The 18,377-nt window shown below is 40.6% G+C and overlaps 1 protein-coding gene across 7 annotated transcripts in view; it reads left to right on the forward strand.

Annotated features, from left to right (window-relative positions):
- Positions 1-18,377, forward strand: part of DRAM1 (DNA damage regulated autophagy modulator 1) — a 66,347-nt gene that overhangs the window by 19,320 nt on the left and 28,650 nt on the right. For 6 of the 7 annotated variants that reach the window (XR_003424272.2, XR_008300440.1, XR_003424271.2 and 3 more), the window contains 4 exons: positions 3,491-3,633; positions 9,558-9,735; positions 13,952-14,010; positions 18,018-18,110. Coding sequence is in view for 4 of the 7 variants with exons in the window: in XM_027070991.2 (XP_026926792.2) it covers positions 3,491-3,633; positions 9,558-9,735; positions 13,952-14,010; positions 18,018-18,110 (473 nt within the window). In the remaining 3 variants the exon portion in view is untranslated. The remainder of the gene's footprint in view (positions 1-3,490; positions 3,634-9,557; positions 9,736-13,951; positions 14,011-18,017; positions 18,111-18,377) is intronic. The other variant, XM_027070992.2, reaches the window with a different exon arrangement.

Consider the following 18,377-nt stretch of genomic DNA (forward strand, 5'->3'; position numbering starts at 1 on the left):
AAAAGAGTTGTATGTTGGTTACAATTGATGAACCTACATTGACACATCATTATCCCCCAAAGTCCATAGTTTACATTAGGGTTCTCTCTTGGTGTGTATAATTTTTTTTAAAGTACAAGCTTTGCAAATAGAATTTTGTTCTACTTTGAGAAACTTAAAATGACTGGAAAGTTATTTATGGCCTCATTTGTAGAACTATTCTTCACTTCATCTAGTAATGTGCCACAGGATTTTGAAATGAATTTTAAATGTAATTTGTTTATAAATTTGTGATTTGTATCCCACGCATTTGTGAAAGCCAAAGCACCTAGTGTACAAGCTAATGTTTCTCAGAGTGGGTACTGAAAGCCACTTACCTGAAGATCATCTGGGATGCCAGTTAGAATGCATGTTCCCAGGGAAAGTTGCAGATCTACTCAGTCAGAACCTGTGGGAGTGGGCTGAAGAATCAGCATGGTGGTCAAGCACTCTAGGGGACTTGGATATTTACTATAGCTTGGGAACCCCTGAGAAAGGTGTTGTCTGACCCGTAAGAGAAAAGGAAAAAAGGTGAAACAGACAACACTTTGTCTCCAACTCAGGTTTGATTGTTCCTTTCAGTTCCTCAAATGCAACTGAGAATAGGATACAATGCATTTGATAGATAGATACAGTTGATAGGATACAAGCCTCTCATGAACCAATCAATATAATGACTAAAAAACTTAGTCTACTATGGGGAAATCTGGGTGTATAGATGTAAGATGGGGGGCTCTTTCTCCTAGTCCTTTCATAAGCCCTTACTTTCTGGAACAATTAGGTGTTTGTCAGGGGCCTATCACGTAACCAATACTTTCTACCCTCCTCTACTAGTGCAGGGTGGGAAAGGGCAGAGGCACGGGGGAATCCTAGTGACTTGGCATTTTTGGAATTTGTTCATCTTACTTGGTAGAAAGTTTCACGTGTCATTCATTTGTGGTGTTCTCATCCCGAGGTTTTGGAGGTGAGCGAGGGGAGTGTAGAAATAGGAGTCGATCAATCTCAGTGTCCTTTTATGCCATCCTTGCCTAAAGTCCAGATTTAGAAGATGGAGAGATTATTTCATCACTGGCAAGCAATAAATATGGCCTTTTGCTTCTAGACAAGGCAGAATCTGTCATGAACATCTTCGCTTACAATAGTCTATGATAAATGATGAGCTTTTAGCCTGCTTTTTAAATTTCAGCAAAAAAAAAAAAAAAAAAAAAAGACCATCACACCATGTCAGTACGTTGAAATCTACTTTGTTCTTTTAACACATGCATGATACCCTTCTCATGGGTATATTATAGCTTATATAATCCGTCCCCTCTTGTTAAGCATTTAGGCTATTTCTGACTTTGCAATTTACAATGCTCAAGTGAATATTCTTTTTAATACATCTTTGCATATTGATGTAAGATCTTCTATAAGGTAAATTTGTTGAGTAAAAGTTATTACGGATCTAAAATTTTGATAGCTGTCCATGTATTCAACATTCATTTAATAAGTGCCTACTATGTGGTAGGCTCTGTGCTTATGCTTAGTGCTAGGGCCCCAGCAGCAGAAAGACAAGGACCCTGCTGTTATGGAACTCATGTATAGTAAAGTTTATTTATTTTGAGAGAGACAGAGACAGCACGAGTGTGGGGAGGGGGGTGGTCAGAGAGAGAGAGAGAGAGAGAATCCCAAGCAGGCTCAGCACTGCCAGCCCAGAGCCCCACAAGGGCTTGAACCCATGAAGCTGGGAGACCATGACTTGAGCTAAAACCAAGAGCCAGATGCCCGCCCAAGCCCAACTGACTGAGCCACTCAGGTGCTCCAGAGATTATATGTTATTGTGACATTACTCTCCGTAACAATAAGTGGTATTTGATTAATTGGTAAGGTCTTTGGAAAAACATACCCTTTGTACCGTACTCACACCATTCACAAGAACCAGTGGCAATGAAAGAACTAGCCATGAAAAGCAACACTGTAAGATAATTAAGTTATAGGAAAATCCTTTAAAACCTGAGGATGGAAATGCTTTAAGCTTACACAAAACCCAGAAGCTAAACAGGAAAGAATTGATAGATTTAGTAGATAAGAAATTAAAACTTCTAAAAAAAATTAAAACTTCTAACTGATGAAGGATACCAAACAAACCAACCAACCAACAAACAAAAACTGAAAACAAAATTAAAGACAGACCAGAAGAAAACCTGTAATATTTATAGCAGACAGTAGACTAATGTCTACTACTAATGTTTAAAAAGCAACTGCAGGGGCGCCTGGGTGGCTCAGTTGGCTGAGTGTCCGACTCTTGATTTTGGTTCAGGTCATGACCTCATAGTTCCTGGGATCAAGCCCCATGTCGGGATCTGCACTGACAGCATGGTGCTTGCTTGGGATTCTCTCTCTCTCTCTCTCTCTCTCTCTCTCTCTCTGTCTCTCTCTCAGTAAACATTTTTTTAAAAAGCAACTACAAATTAAAAATGAAGGGGCGCCTGGGTGGCTCAATCGGTTGAGTGTCCGACTTTGGCTCAGGTCCTGATCTTGTGGTCTGAGAGTTCGAGCCCCGCATCGGGCTCTATGCTGACAGCTCAGAGCCTGGAGCCTGCTTCGGATTCTGTGTCTCCCTCTCTCTCTGCCCCTCTCCCGCTCATGCTGTCTCTCTCTCTCTCAGTCAAAAATAAATAAAACATTAAAAAAATTTTTTTTAAATGAATAGACAAACTCAAGAGAAAAATAAAAGAAGTTTAAATGCAATTTTCAGAAAAAGAAATGCAGATGACTGGTAGACATACTGAAAGTTGCTCAATCTCACTAATGATCAGAGGGATGCAGTTTAAACCAACAGGTTGCTGATTCTCATTCATCAGGTTGGTAGCAATTAAAAAGCCATTAAAAGGACTTGTAAAATTGCTTTCAAACTCTGCTGTGAGAGTATAAACGCTGCCATACAGTCTTGGGGCAATTTGCAGATACTTCTTGGCATTTCAGTTGTGCACGGTTTTTGTTCCGGTAATATTGTTTCTAGGAATTCATCTTTCAGAAACACTGAAAGCATGCCACATACTTGTGTACCAGGCTGTTCACTGAGCATTCCTTGTAACAGGAGAAACAGAGAGACAATGTAGAAGTCAAACGTTAAGAGAATGATGAAATAAATATATACTGTGATGAGACCCCTAAAAATGTGGAAGTAGACTTACTTGTACTGACATGGTAAGATCTCCATGGTGACTTATCTCAAGTGAAAAAGAGTAAGTCACAGAATATGTGCACAGTAGCATTTATGTGAAAAAGATAACAGGCAAGTTTGTGTGTGATGATACACACAGTGGGGAGAGTGAGTTGGGGTGAGGAAGGACAGGGTGGGTGAGTGGGAGACTATGGCAGTTGGGAAACTGAAATACGGATTTTAAAAACACAAGGCAAAACTTTCCCTGTGTTTTTCGTTCTAAAAGGTCAAATAATAAAAATTCACCAAAGTGCCCTTCTTTTTCAGGTGCAGCCACAATGTACACAAGATACAAAATAGTAGAGAAGCAAAATCAAACCAGCTATTTCAGCACGCCTGTTTTTAACCTGGTGTCGCTAGTTCTTGGATTGGTGGGATGTATCGGAATGGGCATTGTAGCCAATTTCCAGGTGTGTCCTGAAGTTTTTTTTTCTGTTCTTAGGGATGATGGAATATGTGTGTGTCTGGAGTAGAGAAGCAGGAACACAAGGGGCATGCTTGTGCCAGGAGAGTTCTCAAATAGTTGATGAGTTTGTAAAAGTGGGGATAGTTTGCTTCTTAGAAACACATCTTTATCGTTTGAAAGTCAGTCCTGCCTGGTGCTTGGGAGAGGGTGGGGTTCACGTTTGCACACCTATGAGAGAGCGTGTTTCACACGATGTTCCGGACTCTGCATTGCCCCATGTTACTAACATGATCTGATGGGTGGGGAGAGTGACTTCAGTCACTGTAATAGTTTCATAAAGAGTGTGAAAGTATTTGTGTATATGAGTGTGTGTGTGTGTGTGTGTGTGTGTATTTACCAGTTCACAGAGCAGCTCCTGATCTCTTCCCTTTGCAGGTGAGGATATAGGTACATGAAGGTGAAATCATATGCTCAGGGTTACTCAGCTCATTCATTATGGAGCCAAAACATGGAGCAAATGAATTTATATGGTGACTTCTGTGGAGTCTGCTTGATAGATTCCTACTGTGTTGAGTGTTTGAAAAAAACCCTACTTGCTTTGTTCTAACTTGTAGATACCTGTTCATCCCAAGGTCTCTTTCAGGAAGGCATGTGAGCTATTTGTCCAAGGAGACAGTATTTAATATTTTTAAAAAATGTGTTGTATTTCAAATTCGTACTAGTTATAATAGTATCGTGTCCTAGGGTTATTGTAAAGGGTCCTATGAGATGTTGCAGAGTAACCAGCAGGCCATACGTGGCAGCCCCTGGCCATCATTAGAGGCTAACACCGAGGTGGTCCTGTTCCCCCTGCCCCTGTTGTTTCTTTGTGGAGGCACAAAAGAAGTTACTCCAGGAAGACTTGCTTCTGCCCAGGAGGACTCCTTTAACTTTTTTCCCACCAGAAGTGGGCTGATCTTGTGTGGTGCTGATATTCACAAAAAGGTGTCAACCTTGGCTGCCAGCCAGCTGCTAAAGTACACGTCCGTGCCCAGAAGCTGCAGTACAGGGCCGTTGCACCTGCTATGGGTCTGCGAGGGTAATAACCTCGGGCCTCCACCTGTACCATCTGCTTCCCATCCATTTGCTAATGCCCCCTCCTGCATGAAGTCAGACCATTGTCAGAGAGTCCTCTGTCTCACCTGCACCACATGGCCTCATAAATCACTTTCTTTGCACTACACATGGGGGATGCCATCTGTCGATCAGGGGACAGAATAAAGTGCTCCAGGAAAGTTGGTGCTGTGTTGTGAAGGTTGAGGTGGCAAACACCCTTCCTTATATTGCATAGTGTCTCCAGGACACCCTGTGGGGCAGGGATGGTCTCCCAAGCCTCAGGGCTGATGAGTTTTCATTTTTGGACATTATAAATCCATTTTTGGACATATTTGTTGTTTCCGTATTAACACTGAAAGGTTGGTAGAAAGGTGAGAGGCAGGTTTGTAGCCTCCCCAGAGCAAGTGTAGAGGGCTTCATTGAAGGAATTGTGTGAATACATTTGCTTCTGGCTCCATTTACTTTGCTACCCCTCTTGTCCCTTTATGGCGAAATAAGACAAGGGCTGCTATACATGATTGCAGGTGACATTGGTCACATGGTGGAGACTCTTGCTTTATATTTTATGCTTGTGTGCGTCTGGTTTTTCACGACAATTTTTTTTTAATTTTTTAAGTTTATTTATTTTGAGAGAGACAGAGACAGCGTGAGCAGGGAGGGCAGAGAGAGGGAGAGAGAATCCCAAGCAGGTTCTATGCCCCCAGGGCATAGCCCCACATGGGACCCAAACTCACAAAACCATGAGATCATGACCTGAGCTGAAACCAAGAGTCAGACGCTTAACCACCTGAGCCACTCAGGTGCCCCTTTTCATGACGACATTTATTGAAAATTTCCTATGTGATAGAATTTATGAAAACATCCAGTACTCCTATCATGCTAGTAATGACCTCAGAATACAGGTAGTAGTTTTCCTCATTTGCCAGTGGAGAAATGGAGGCCCAGAGGGGTTAATACTTGCCCAGGATTGTCTGAGCACCGAAAGGCAGAAGTGCACTTTGAATTGAAGCAGTCTGTCTTAGAGCCTGTGGGAAAGAGTTAACTCCATTGCCAGAATGGGTAAATCTCTGAGAGTGAAAGCATGTACACAATTCACATCCCTAACACCAGAAAGCATGATGGGAAGCAAAATTAAAATGGGGGGTGAAGGGAAGATTTGGAATGATATAATCGTTAGTAGATTGTTGGATATGAATTATTCGGTGGGGAATAGTAGGCACTAGATGATATCCTATCGCTTTATTCTCCAAATAACTCATGGTATAATCACCATAGGCATCAAGCTTTAAACCAGAAAGGCAGACTTTAGAAAGAAAACTTAGATGTCAGATAATTGAACTTGTGGTTCTCTTTAGGGTTTCTATGAAGTGATTACATCTTCACAAAAACCAGAAATAGAATCTTAAACTTTCCTGAGAGCAGAGTGTTTGCCTTCTCATTGTTCCCATAAATATATCTTTACAACTTCCTTGTTTTATATCCTGTAATTCATTTTCAGCATGCCAACCTGAGCTGTTCCTTCCAGAGGAATTGGAGGTGTGCGGGCAGGAGAGCACTGGCTATCTCTGGGGGATTTGCTTGCGTAGGAGTAAATTGTATTCGCCAGAAGTTCCCAGAGCTCTCTGTCCTGAGCTGGTAGGCAGAATGGCAACTTTTTGGTGTGTCCTCACCAATCTCTCTCAATGCTTTACTTTCCTTCCAGAAATTTCCTTTTCGGAAAAGTTGTTTTCCAAGGTTTAACCCTTTCAACTTTCTAGTTTTCTCTAGTTTTACTATCTTTTATTGTTTTAAATATTTATTTATTGTAAATGTTAACTCATTTTTTGAGAGAGAGACAGAGCGTGAGTAAGGGAGGGGCAGAGAGAGAGGGAGACACAGAATCCAAAGCAGGCTCCAGACTCTGAGCTGTCAGCACAGAGCTTGACATGGGGCTCGAACTCACGAACTGTGAGATGATGACCTGAGCCGAAGTCAGACACTTAACCAACTGAGCCACCCAGGCGCACCTCTATTTTTTACTTTCTTAAATTAATAAGAGAGTTTCAAAAAAGAGGTCCAAAAAGGGTGCTGGGTTTTTATTTTAGCCTCCTACCACAATTCATGCCTCATCTGAGAATCATTTCGGTTCTAAAAGACCTTTGATGTGAGAGTGTGTACTCCACAGCGGAAAAAGCACATCCCACATACGACCCCTGCAGAGTCAAGGACCTTTTGACCCAGTAATGTCAGGGTTAATGTGGGGGTTTGTGAGGGCCCATGAAGTTTGCAGATTAAGATCCTAAAGGATGTGTTGAATTGGCCAGGGTTTAAGAAGCGAATTCCCTGATAGTGTAATTGGAGGAAACAGAGTATTTAAGTTCAGGATGTTGATTTACTTAGCAAAAAAGAAAGTAGACAGTGGAAAGCATCAGGATTCTCAGAAGATTATTCCTTAAAAGGACTCATTAGCAGTGGACATCTTGCCTTTTGTTTTCCCTTGTCCTAATGTGCCTAACATTCAAGGTGGGAGGAGAGGATCTGTTTGTCTTCATTCTTTTATTATTATTATATTTTGGTTTAATATTGTTTTTTCCCCAGATTTACTGAGGTATTATTGACATATAACCTTGTATTAGTCTAAGGTGTATAACATAGTGATTTGATATATGTATATATTGCAAAATGATCACTATAAGTTCATCAACATACATTGCCTCACATAGTTACAATTTTTTTCTTGTGATGACAACTCTTAAGATTTACTCTCTTAGCAAAAAAAAAAAAAAAAGATTTACTCTCTTAGCAACTTTCGAATATACAGTACAGCACTGTTAACTATGCTTACCATGCTGTACATGACATCCTCAGGCCTTATATCTGGAATTTTCTATGTTTTGACCCCCTTTTCCCCACCTCACCCCCCCCCCACCTCTGGCAACCATCAATCTGTTTTCTGTATCAAAGAGTTCAGTTTTTAACTTTTTTAAGATTCCACATATAAGTGAGATCACACAATATTTGTCTTTCTCTGTCTGACTTATTTCACTTAGCATAATACCCTCAGTATCCATCCATGTTGTCATAAATGGCAATACTTCTTTCTTTTTTATGGCTTAATAGTAATTGGTGTGTGTGTATCACATTTTAATTATCCATTCATCCATTGAGGGACACTTAAGTTGTTTCTATGTTTCGCCTATTGTAAATAGGGCTGCTATGAACATGAGCATGCAGTTATCTATTCAAGAGAGTGATTTCATTTTCTTTGAATTATTGTTATTTTTCATTGTAGTAAAATAATTGGCCATCTAAACCATTTTTAAGTGTACAGTTGAGTGATTTTTTTTTAATTCTTAAAGTACTTAAATGTCTACAAATTTTTTAAAGGGCATAGAATGTATTTTATTTTCTATATATAACTTTCCTAAATCTGTATGCCATGTTAGGTATCCTAGGAATACAAAATCCATACCAAATAAATGAGTAATTGATAGGCCATGTTGCAAAATGTCAGTGCAGCCATATTTTATTATAACATAAATCAAGTAGTGGATTTTCCCCTATATTCCTAGGTTTGATACCAGGAAATAAATTTCCCTGGCAAATAAATTTGAAAGTGGTTTTTCTTTCTTTTTTTTCCTTAAAAAATTTTTTTTAATGTTTGTTTTTGAGACAGAGCATGAGCAAGGGGAGGGATAGAAAGAGAGGGAGACACAGAATCTGAAGCAGGCTCCAGGCTCTGAGCTGTCAGCACAGAGCCCGACGTGGGGCTTGAACTCACAAACTGTGAGATCATGACCTGAGCCGAAGTCAGACGCTTAACTGACTGAGCCACCCAGGCACCCCTGGTTTTTCTTTTTTTAATATTCTTTTCCCATGTGGAGAATAAAGATTTGATATCAGTTTCTTTTTGAACAGATGAAGAACACCGTGGTTCTGGGGAAGCCTGGGTGACCCAGGTCAAAGAAAAGGTCTGGGAGGGACAGGGTATGGACAGTGGGGCCAGCAGGAGTCTGGGGTCCAAACCAGGCCCTCTTGGACAATACTTTCACTTCCCCTTTGCAAAGCTCACATCTTCAAGTTCAACCAGAGACTCTGTTGTTCAATCCAATATCATAGTTATACCATAATTGTGCCCGTTGCACAATTAAAAGGAGCCTAAAGTGAGCTCCTTGAATGGTCTATCATGAGCATGTTCGGGATCAATACCAGACTCTTTGCCTAGATTGGATGTAAGGGTGCCTTCTGGTTGAATTGGCTGGTTAGAGGATGTAGGGGTAGGGCCTTGACTTGAACCTACCTTGGCATGGCAAGGGCAGTGTCTTTACTTAGATTTGCATGTGCATGTGGGGAGAGACAAAGAGACTATTGGGGAGCAGGGAGCCTGAAAACCCGAAGCCACCCTTGGTACCTTCACGGAACCAGTTGCATGCTGTTAAATGAAATTCATCATATAATTTTCACTGCAAACCTGCAAGGCAGAAATTATTATGCCTATTTTACAGATAGAGAGACTGAGGTTATAAACTAACGTCACAGAACCCGGTGGCAGAGTTGAAATTTTTTTTATCCGGTTCTGCCAGACTCCAGAGCCCACCATATTCAACTCTCCCCCCTCGAAGGCAGATATCACTTTGTCCCTGTCCAGCATGCCCACGTTTGCTGTGGAACAACTAAGGGCATTTACTGCAGGGTCTGGAAGGCTTTTCTCTTGGTAGTCTTCTGCAGGCAGTCGCATTTTCCAAGGAGTGGTGGGTGCATCTTTGGCTTTGAGTGGACCAGCATGGGTGGGTGCGTGGGCCTACTGCACGCGGACTCACGTGGAGTAACACCTGTTTGTGACTCTCTCTCCAGGAGTTAGCTGTCCCCCTGGTCCATGACGGCGGTGCCCTTTTGGCTTTTGTCTGTGGTGTGGTCTACACACTCCTGCAGTCCGTCATCTCTTACAAATCGTGTCCCCAGTGGAACAGCCTCTCCACGTGCCACGTGCGGATGGCCATCTCTGCCGTTTCCTGCGCAGCTGTGGTCCCCAGTATCCTTTTGCACATTTGTCAGTGTCTTCGAAAGCTTAACCCTTCTCCCTCGCCCCCAAAAAAGTATGAAAAAAAAGGAAAAATTAACAGCCCCGTTTCCACATGCTTCAGAAGAACAACTGGCGGAAAAGTGTAAATCATTAAGAAAATATTTCCACATTGTGTTGTTATTTCAAAAGAATCTTTGTGGGGAATGGTGTGCAGGGAGAATGGAAACATGTCCAAACACTTTAGTCTGTTTCCTTTCCTCCCAACAGGGAAAATTTCATAAGCCATGTGAAAATATTTATTTTTCTTTGTAGTGCTTGGTCAAAGACACCAAATATTGATATTGTACTTAAAGTAATAGCCCTGTGAAGTCCCAAGGGGCTGTACTCTGCCCTCACCCTGCACGTAGGTGATTCATTAGATGGTCTGACTTACTCATCCATGTTAAGAGGTTTTAGAAAGCTCTCTATCATTTATTTCTAAATCACTCGGAATACATTTAGCCTTCTCTTGTTATCACTGATGCCAGTTTCAAAATGAAATCTCATTCCATTTTCGTATTCCACAATGTGAAAAGAAAATCTGAATTTTTATGCGTATGCATTCTGATTTAGAGGGAATGAGAGCTTGATCTTTCTCTCTTTCTTTCTAGAGCTATTTAACAGAAAAAAAAAAAAAAGCTGTGTCTTTAAGAGGTGGAAAATTCCCCATCTTTCAAAATACCGTCTGTAGTCCTATCAGAGAAAACTGCAGAGGCATCAAAAAAATGTTGATTCCTGTCAGATTGTAGAAAAATAGAAAACTATTTAATTAGTGGAAACTTTGTTAGTCTGGATTGAGTTGTATAAAGTGGGCAAGCTTGAGTAAAAATGCACCATGTGCTTCTAAATATTAAGCTCTGTGATTCTCCTTTAAACTAGAAGCTATACAAAATGTACAGTCTATGTATGATTTGGGGTTTCGTTTTGTTTTTTTCATCTTAGGGAAGGAACTTTTTGATTACAAAATTTCTAAGTACAGAGGAAGCAAATCCTAGTGTTGAGAAATTTAAACAAAATGCAGACCCTTGTTCCAGAGATGGTTCCTTCTTGATTCTTTGTTCTATTTATGGATTGAAGACACTCATGTTTGTCTTCAAATATAACTACTTTTAGCTTGTGTTAGTTGTAAAGTATATAGAAGTGTTTGTAGTGTTAAAACCAAAGTTCCTTCCTTGCTTCTAACTTTGGAGACACATCTCTAGATGGTAAAATTAGAGAGAATTTTAGCAGAATAAGGCTTTCAGCCATCAGAGTTTCACACACAAATAGTTCCCATTTTTAGGCAGTTCCAATGAGCCATGCCAAGGGACAGCTTTCCCACAGAAACAGATCATGTCCCTGTATTAAATTAACTTGAATGAATTCATCCATATGAAGAGTTCTTTTGTCTTAAACATTAGCAAGGTATTTATATTTCTTTACAAAGATTTCAAAGCATCTTTGAAACGCCCTTGTCTCTCCTTACTACAGTATTTCTGTGAAACACCATCATTTGACTACTGAAGAAACTGAAACAGAGAGTGAGGCTGGTCGCTAGGATCTTGCTTCTAAGCCCTTCCTGGGAGACTATCCATCTTGCACCTGGCTTCTAAAGCTTTCAAAACCTTCACAAAATCACTAACAGCATAAAGCCCAGGTTCCTTTTCTTGAGACCCATAATTTGAGACCTCATTTTACATTGTTTCTTCTGGACTTGCCTGCTTTCTGTTCTCAGCTTTCACCCATTCTCTTCTACCTGGATGGATTATCTTCCTCCACCTTGTTTTCTAGAGCCTAGCTGTCCAGTATGGTAGCCACTAGCTACGTGAGGCTACTGGGCGCTTGAAATGTGGCTGGTCCACATGGAGATGTGCAGTAAGTGTAAAAACCACAGTGATTTCAAAGATTTAAGAAGAAAGAAAAGGAGAATATAAAATACGTCACATTACTTCTTTATATTATTGCATGTTGAAATGATACCATTTTTGATATATTGAGTTAGATAAGATATATTATTAAAATTAATTTCATTTGGTTTTATTTATGTATTAAGATTTATTTTTATTTATTTTTTAATTTTTTTATTTTGGGGAGAGTGCATGCTCAAGTCGGGGAGGGGCAGGGGGAGAGAATAGGAGAATCTTTTTTTTTTTAACTTCATTTTTTATTTTTTAAAATTTACATCCAAATTAGTTAGCATATAGTGAAGCAATGACTTCAGGAGTATATTCCTTAATTCCCCTTACCCATTTAGCCCATCCTGCCCTCCCACAACCCCTCCAGTAACCCTCTTTTTGTTCCCCATATTTAAGAGTCTCTTCTGTTTTGTCCTCCTCCCTGTTTTTATATTATTTTTGTTTCCCTTCCCTTATGTTCATCTGTTTTGTTTCTTAAAGTCCTCATATGAGTGAAGTCATATGATTTTTGTCTTTCTCTGACTAATTTCACTTAACATAATACCCTCCAGTTCCATCCACATAGTTGCAAATGGCAAGATTTCATTCTTTTTGATTGCCGAGTAATACTCCATTGTACATATATATATATATACCACATTTTCTTTATCCGAGAATGGGAGAATCTTAAGCAGGTTCCACACTCAGCACGGAATCCAACATGGGGTTCAATCCCATGATCCTGGGATTATGACCTGAGCCAAAATCAAGAGTCGGACGCTGGACTCCGGCCACCCAGAGGCCCAGAGCCACCCAGATGCCCCTAAGATTTTATTTTTAAGTAATCTCTACACCCAACAGGGGGCTTGATCTCACAACCCCGAGATCAAGAGTCACATGCTCTACTGACTGAGCCAGCCAGACACCGCCTCATTTGGTTCTTTTTAGGTTTTTTGTTGTTGTTGTTTGTTTGTTTGTTTGTTTGTTTGTTTTTTACTGTGGCTACTATAGTAGAATATTTTAAATTACGCATGTGGCTGGCATTAATTTCTGGGGTGACGCTGCTCTAGAGAGCTCCTCAAGCCTCAACTCAGATTAGGCTCAACTCAGTGAAGCCTTTCCTGACCCCTCACACCCCATTCCACTCTGAACTCATCGTTTTCCCTCTGAGTCATCACTGTGCCCTGTTCTTTTCTGTCTTAATGCAGCACATTCCCTGGGCTTCGTCCGACAAGGCTGCGATGTTTCCAAGAGCTGACACCAAGTCTGTTTTTCCAGAGTTTTCTCTATCTCCCCCTTCCTCCCCACCAGCATGGTACCTGATGCACAGAAGATAGGACTCAAGAACAAAGAATTAAGAGACTTTTAAACTATTAGAAACAGATATGGTAATGACATGATCAGAGAATCTTCTATGCTTTCTACTCCTTTTATTTTGAGAAACCGAGAAGTGTTAAGAATTGCAAAATATTGGGGGGTGGGGAGGGCAGGGAGAGGAGATGCTGACTCTGTATTCAGAGGAAGTTCTAAACTTGGCATTGACTCTAAGCTTTGAATTCGTCTGTTTGCAAAAGCATTTTAAGAGCATCTCATTCTCTAGCCTTCTCTTTTGCCTTCTAAGCTCCATCAGAATGGCTGTCCCCGCCTTTGTGCAGTCAACGGAGGCTCTGGCCTCAGTCCTGGGCACTGTTTGACTGGCCTCTCAGGGTATCTCCTAAGGTCAGAGGTAGGACATTATCTCTTTGATTTGTACACCCTTTGGGCCAGGAAGGAAGGGCTCTGCTTATACCTGATTACTTGATGGGAAAAGTCTGTTTTTTAAAGACAGGAGTTTGAATCTTTACCTTGTTTTTGTAGACGAATCTTGGTAGTTTGTGGTGCTTTTGTACCTTGAAATGTTAATCTTTCCTTAAAGCTGTTGTCTTGAAAATAGTATTTTAGGGAAAGGGTATTTTTATTCAATACTTTTATTTAGGGAAAGTAGTATTTTAGGGGAAGAGTATTCAAAAAGAACGTATCTGGATGGCTGTGTCAGTCATTTTGACAAAATTTAAAAAGCAGAGTAGGGCATAATGTAGCCACAAATTAAAATTTTACTATACGTAACTGAAAAGGTATTGCTAAGGAATGACTGTATTTCCATCACAGTCTAATTTAAGGGTTGAGATTATAAGAAGCTGATATAACTGGTTTGATTACAGAAATGTTGGTATTAATATTTTGACCCTGTGTGATGATTATTAGCAGAATAGTCTTAGTATTCAAAGACCTGGTTTTTTTCTGGACTTTCCTTAACAATCTCCTTTTTTTAGTGATCGCCTGTGCTTCACTAATTTCTATAACCAAGCTGGAATGGAATCCAAAAGAAAAGGTAAAATTTAACTCAGTATGATTGTTGAACGTGGTTCCTGGGATTATTTTCAAAATTCTGAATTCCTAATTGAATTTCCTAATCAAAAGAGGTAGGGTAGGGGGGTCAGTATGAATTAAGGTGTATGGAGGGCAGAGGAAGCAGAGAATGTTAAGCAGAAAGGATGAGATCAGCTCCAGCATGGAGGGTAGTTTGTGTCAGGATGGCGTGGAAAATAAATGTGGTCAGGGCTATATTTGCAGGAGGGGAGTTAACGCAAAGTTTTTGAATAGGCAAGTACGTGGAAAGAAGATTGGCAGGGAGATATTAGTCAGAAGCAACCCTGGGATGAATGGATGAGGAGAGAGCCCGGAGTTAAGGTGGCAGGAAGAAGGCAGTTCTCTAGCTTTCAAACCAAGATTCGCCTAGGGGACTCAGCAGCACTCATTGTCAGGGAAATGAAAATCAAAACCACAATGAGATGTCACCTCGTCCTGACACCTGTCAGAATGGCTAAAATAAAAAACACACGGAACAAATGTTGAGGAGGATGTGAAAAGAAAGGGACCCTCATGCACTGTTGGTGGGAATGCAAACTGGTGCAGCCACTGTGGAAAGCAGGATGGAGGTTCCTCAAAAAGTTAAAAATAGAAGCACCATATGATCCAGTAATCATGCTACTGGGTATTTACCCAAAAAATACAAAAATTCTAATTCAAAAGGATAGATGCACCCCTATGTTTACTACATTATTTACAATAGCTAAATTATGGAAGTGGTCCAAATACCCATTGATAAATAAATGGATAAAGAAGATGTGGAATATATACACAATGAAATATTACTCAGCCATGAAAAGAATGAAATCTTGCTATTTACAACAACATGGATGGAGCCAGAGAGTATATACTAAGTGAAATAAGTCAGAGAAAGACAAATACCATATGATTTCCCTCATATGTGGCATTTAAAAAACAAAAGAGCAAAGGGAAAAAGAGAGAGAGAGACAAACCAAGAAACAGACTTTTAACTATAGAGGATAAACAGATGATTAGCAGAGGGGAGGTGGGTAGAGGAATGGATGAAATAGGTGAAGGGGATTAAGAGTACACTAATCATGATGAGCACTGAATAATATATGGAAATGTTGAACCATTATATTGTACACCTGAGATTAATATAACACTATATATTAACCATACAGAAATGAAAATTTAAAACTTTTAAAAATGGAATGAAAAAAGGGGCATCTGGGTGGCTCACTCAATTGGTTAAGCATCTGACTCTTGATTTCAGCTGACAGTTGTGAGATCAAGCCCCGCGTAGGGCTCTATGCTGACAGGTCTGGAGTCTGCTTGGGATTCTCTTTTCCTCTCTCTCTGCCCCTCTCCTGCTCATGTGCATGCACGCGCACACACACACACACTCTCTCTCTCTGTCTCCCTCTCTCTCTCAAAATAAATAAATAAACTAAAAAAAAAAGGAAATAAAAAAATCAGCCTAGGGTGGAAGTAATATGGGGAAATATTTAATGGGTACTGGCAAGTGACAAATGAGAATAGAAGGACATGAATCAAAGAAGGCTTCCAAGTGTTATCTTGGGGAAAGCAAAGAATCTGTCCCCATAAACAGAGAGAAGTAGGGTCCTGAACAGGAATAAATGATTCCATGGCCGGGGGCAGGTGGGGACTGGGTGGTTTGGTTTTAGAATTGTTGAATCTGAGGCTGTAGTGAAACATTAAAGAGAAATGTCCAGTTATTGTGAGGGACTAGACTGGGCGGGGGAGGGGGGGGCAACTGGGAACCATCAGGGCACAGGGTAGAAGGACTGGTAATTTCCAGCCCAAATGTCAGAACACCTGGCATTGAAGGTTTGGAGTTGAGATGGACTCATGCCATTGGCTACTCATAGTGGTGGCTCATCTAGATGCCACATAGGGAACGAATGATGCCCAGGAGAGGAGAGTTAGTGGGAGAATGGCAGTTTGTTTTTCAAGGACCAGGGGAGTTACTGATGTTTTTCAAAAGGCAGTTTCAGTAAAATGTTGGTATCAGAAGCCAATTGCAGGAGGTTAAAGAAATGGTGAGAGGGATGGTTCATTCATTCATCAGTCTAGTGTTTGGAGGTGTGAGGAAAGGGAGAAATAAGATGGTGGCTAGAGGGCCAGTGGGATCAGTGGATTTTCCACAACAGAGGACTGGGGCATGTGAGGAAGCCTGCAAGAGACAACAGAGAGACTGAAGATGGGGAGGAAAATAATGATCCAGACACAAGTTTTAAGAAAGTCCCTTCCGAAAGCCAGACCTCACAGCCAAGCAGCTTCCGGTGTATTTTTACCATTCAGCCACTGGGGGGAGGCATTTCACCACAAATCAAACAAACCAGCTGCTGGGAAGGATTCATCAGAGTATATATATCCCCCAGGCAGTTGAAAATTGTTTTTTATTTTGTCTTCTATCTTAAAAATATGAAAAGTACCACATTTTTGTTCACTCCATAAATTACCATGCTATGCTTGTGTTGCTTTCTGTTCCCAATATCAAGGAATGCACACAAAACCCTTTGCATTAATTCACTGAATGGAATAATCAGTTAGGTACTTCCCTAGACTTCTGTGGAGTGCTTGGGAACTTTATAGCACATTCCTGTGCATTGACTTACTTGGTAGGGAGTGTAAGAATTATAATATCATTGTCTCATTTTATTTTATTATTTTTTAAAAATTTCTTTTTAATGCTTACTGCTTACTTATTTTTGAGAGACAGATGGAGCCTGAGTGGGGGAGGGGCAGAGAGAGAGGGAGACAGAATCTGAAGCAGGCTCCAGGCTCTGAGCAATCAGCACAGAGCCTGATGTGGGGCTCGAATTTGTGAGCTTCAGTATTATGACCTGAGCTAAAATTGGATGCTTAACCAACTGAGCCACCCAGGCACCCTTATAATATCATTGTCTCATTAAAAAAAAAAAAACAGTTTATTTATTTTGAGAGTTGGTGGTGGGGGACAGAGGAGGGTCAGAGAAAGCAAGAGAGAGAGAATCCCAAGCAGGCTCTGAATCACTGTCAGCACAGAGCCTGACATGGAGCTAGAACTCCCGAATCGTGAGATCATGACCTGAGCCGAAGTCAGACGCTTGATGGACTGAGCCACCCAGGTGCCCCTAAAAATGCTTTTAAAGTAATTTACCGCATTTAAAAATCAGGAGAGATCACATACACAAACACACAAACACAGGCTTTTTTCTGAATCTCTCAAAACAACACTGGAGTCACAGTTTCCTATTTGAGGAAAACGGAATTGAGCCGATGAGGAGTGGGCTCTCAGTCCTCCCTCTCTTTTTGCAATCATCAGTTCCATTTATTTTTATTAATTCTCTGGCCCACATAGGAGAAACCCCCAATTAAAGCCTTCCATTCTTTCATCCCTGCCCCCAATAAGATAGTTAACGTGTAGATGTCTCATTAGCCTGCGCTTTGTGGCTGTGTTTACCTTACAGTGTTAAGCAGAATTAGGTTCTAAACGGACATTTTGTATAGTAACAGGAAATGTAACACCAAGTGGTGACAGCCAGTCTCCTCCAGGTGCGAGAGCTCATTCTGTTTTAACAAGGGCCCAAAGGCTGACTAGATAGATGTTTTTAGGCATGCCTTTGAACTTTGGGATTCCTTAGCAGTGGGAGAGCAAGTCATGCCTTGAATGGAAAGTTCTTTCTTCCCTTGAGTCCAAATATGTTTCTCAGCCATTTTGTGGCCCTTATTCTGCCTTTTGAAGTGTACAGACTAGGTCGTAAAACCAGAGTGTACGAGAGCCCCAAGAACTTTTGGGATAATTGCATTCACATTCTCATTGGGCAGGTGCCCTCATTGGGCAGGTGTTCATCTCCCTGGCCTTTCACTGCCTTTTCTCAAGGGGTTGATTTATGCTCATCAGACAAGGTTTTCATTTGGTCTGACCAGCGTTGTATTTCAATACATACAGTATGGTGAAGGTATTGAGGCTAAATTCTGTTTCTTTATTGTTGCTATTAGGATTATATATATCACGTAGTGAGTGCAATCTGTGAATGGACAGTGGCCTTTGGTTTTATTTTCTACTTCCTAACATTCATCCACGATTTCCAGGTAGGTATTTACCAATTCAAATGTTATAAATTGCTGACAATTAGGATTAGGAGAAATCCAAAGAACATTTCTTACACTAAAAAAATAAAAATTTAAAAATTTAAAAAAATTAAGAAAGCACTATCTGTCTTTTTACCCTTATGTGTTTGAAAAACATGTAAATATTAAGGGAAGCATCTTTAACAGCTCTCCCAACAATGAAATTCTCATATGTCCTCTGCCACTAGATGCCTATAGTCCGATATCTTGGTTATTAGCTTTTTGAAG

The sequence above is a fragment of the Acinonyx jubatus genome, chromosome B4 (assembly GCF_027475565.1).
Source record: "Acinonyx jubatus isolate Ajub_Pintada_27869175 chromosome B4, VMU_Ajub_asm_v1.0, whole genome shotgun sequence".
Classification (NCBI taxonomy): Eukaryota; Metazoa; Chordata; class Mammalia; order Carnivora; family Felidae; genus Acinonyx; species Acinonyx jubatus.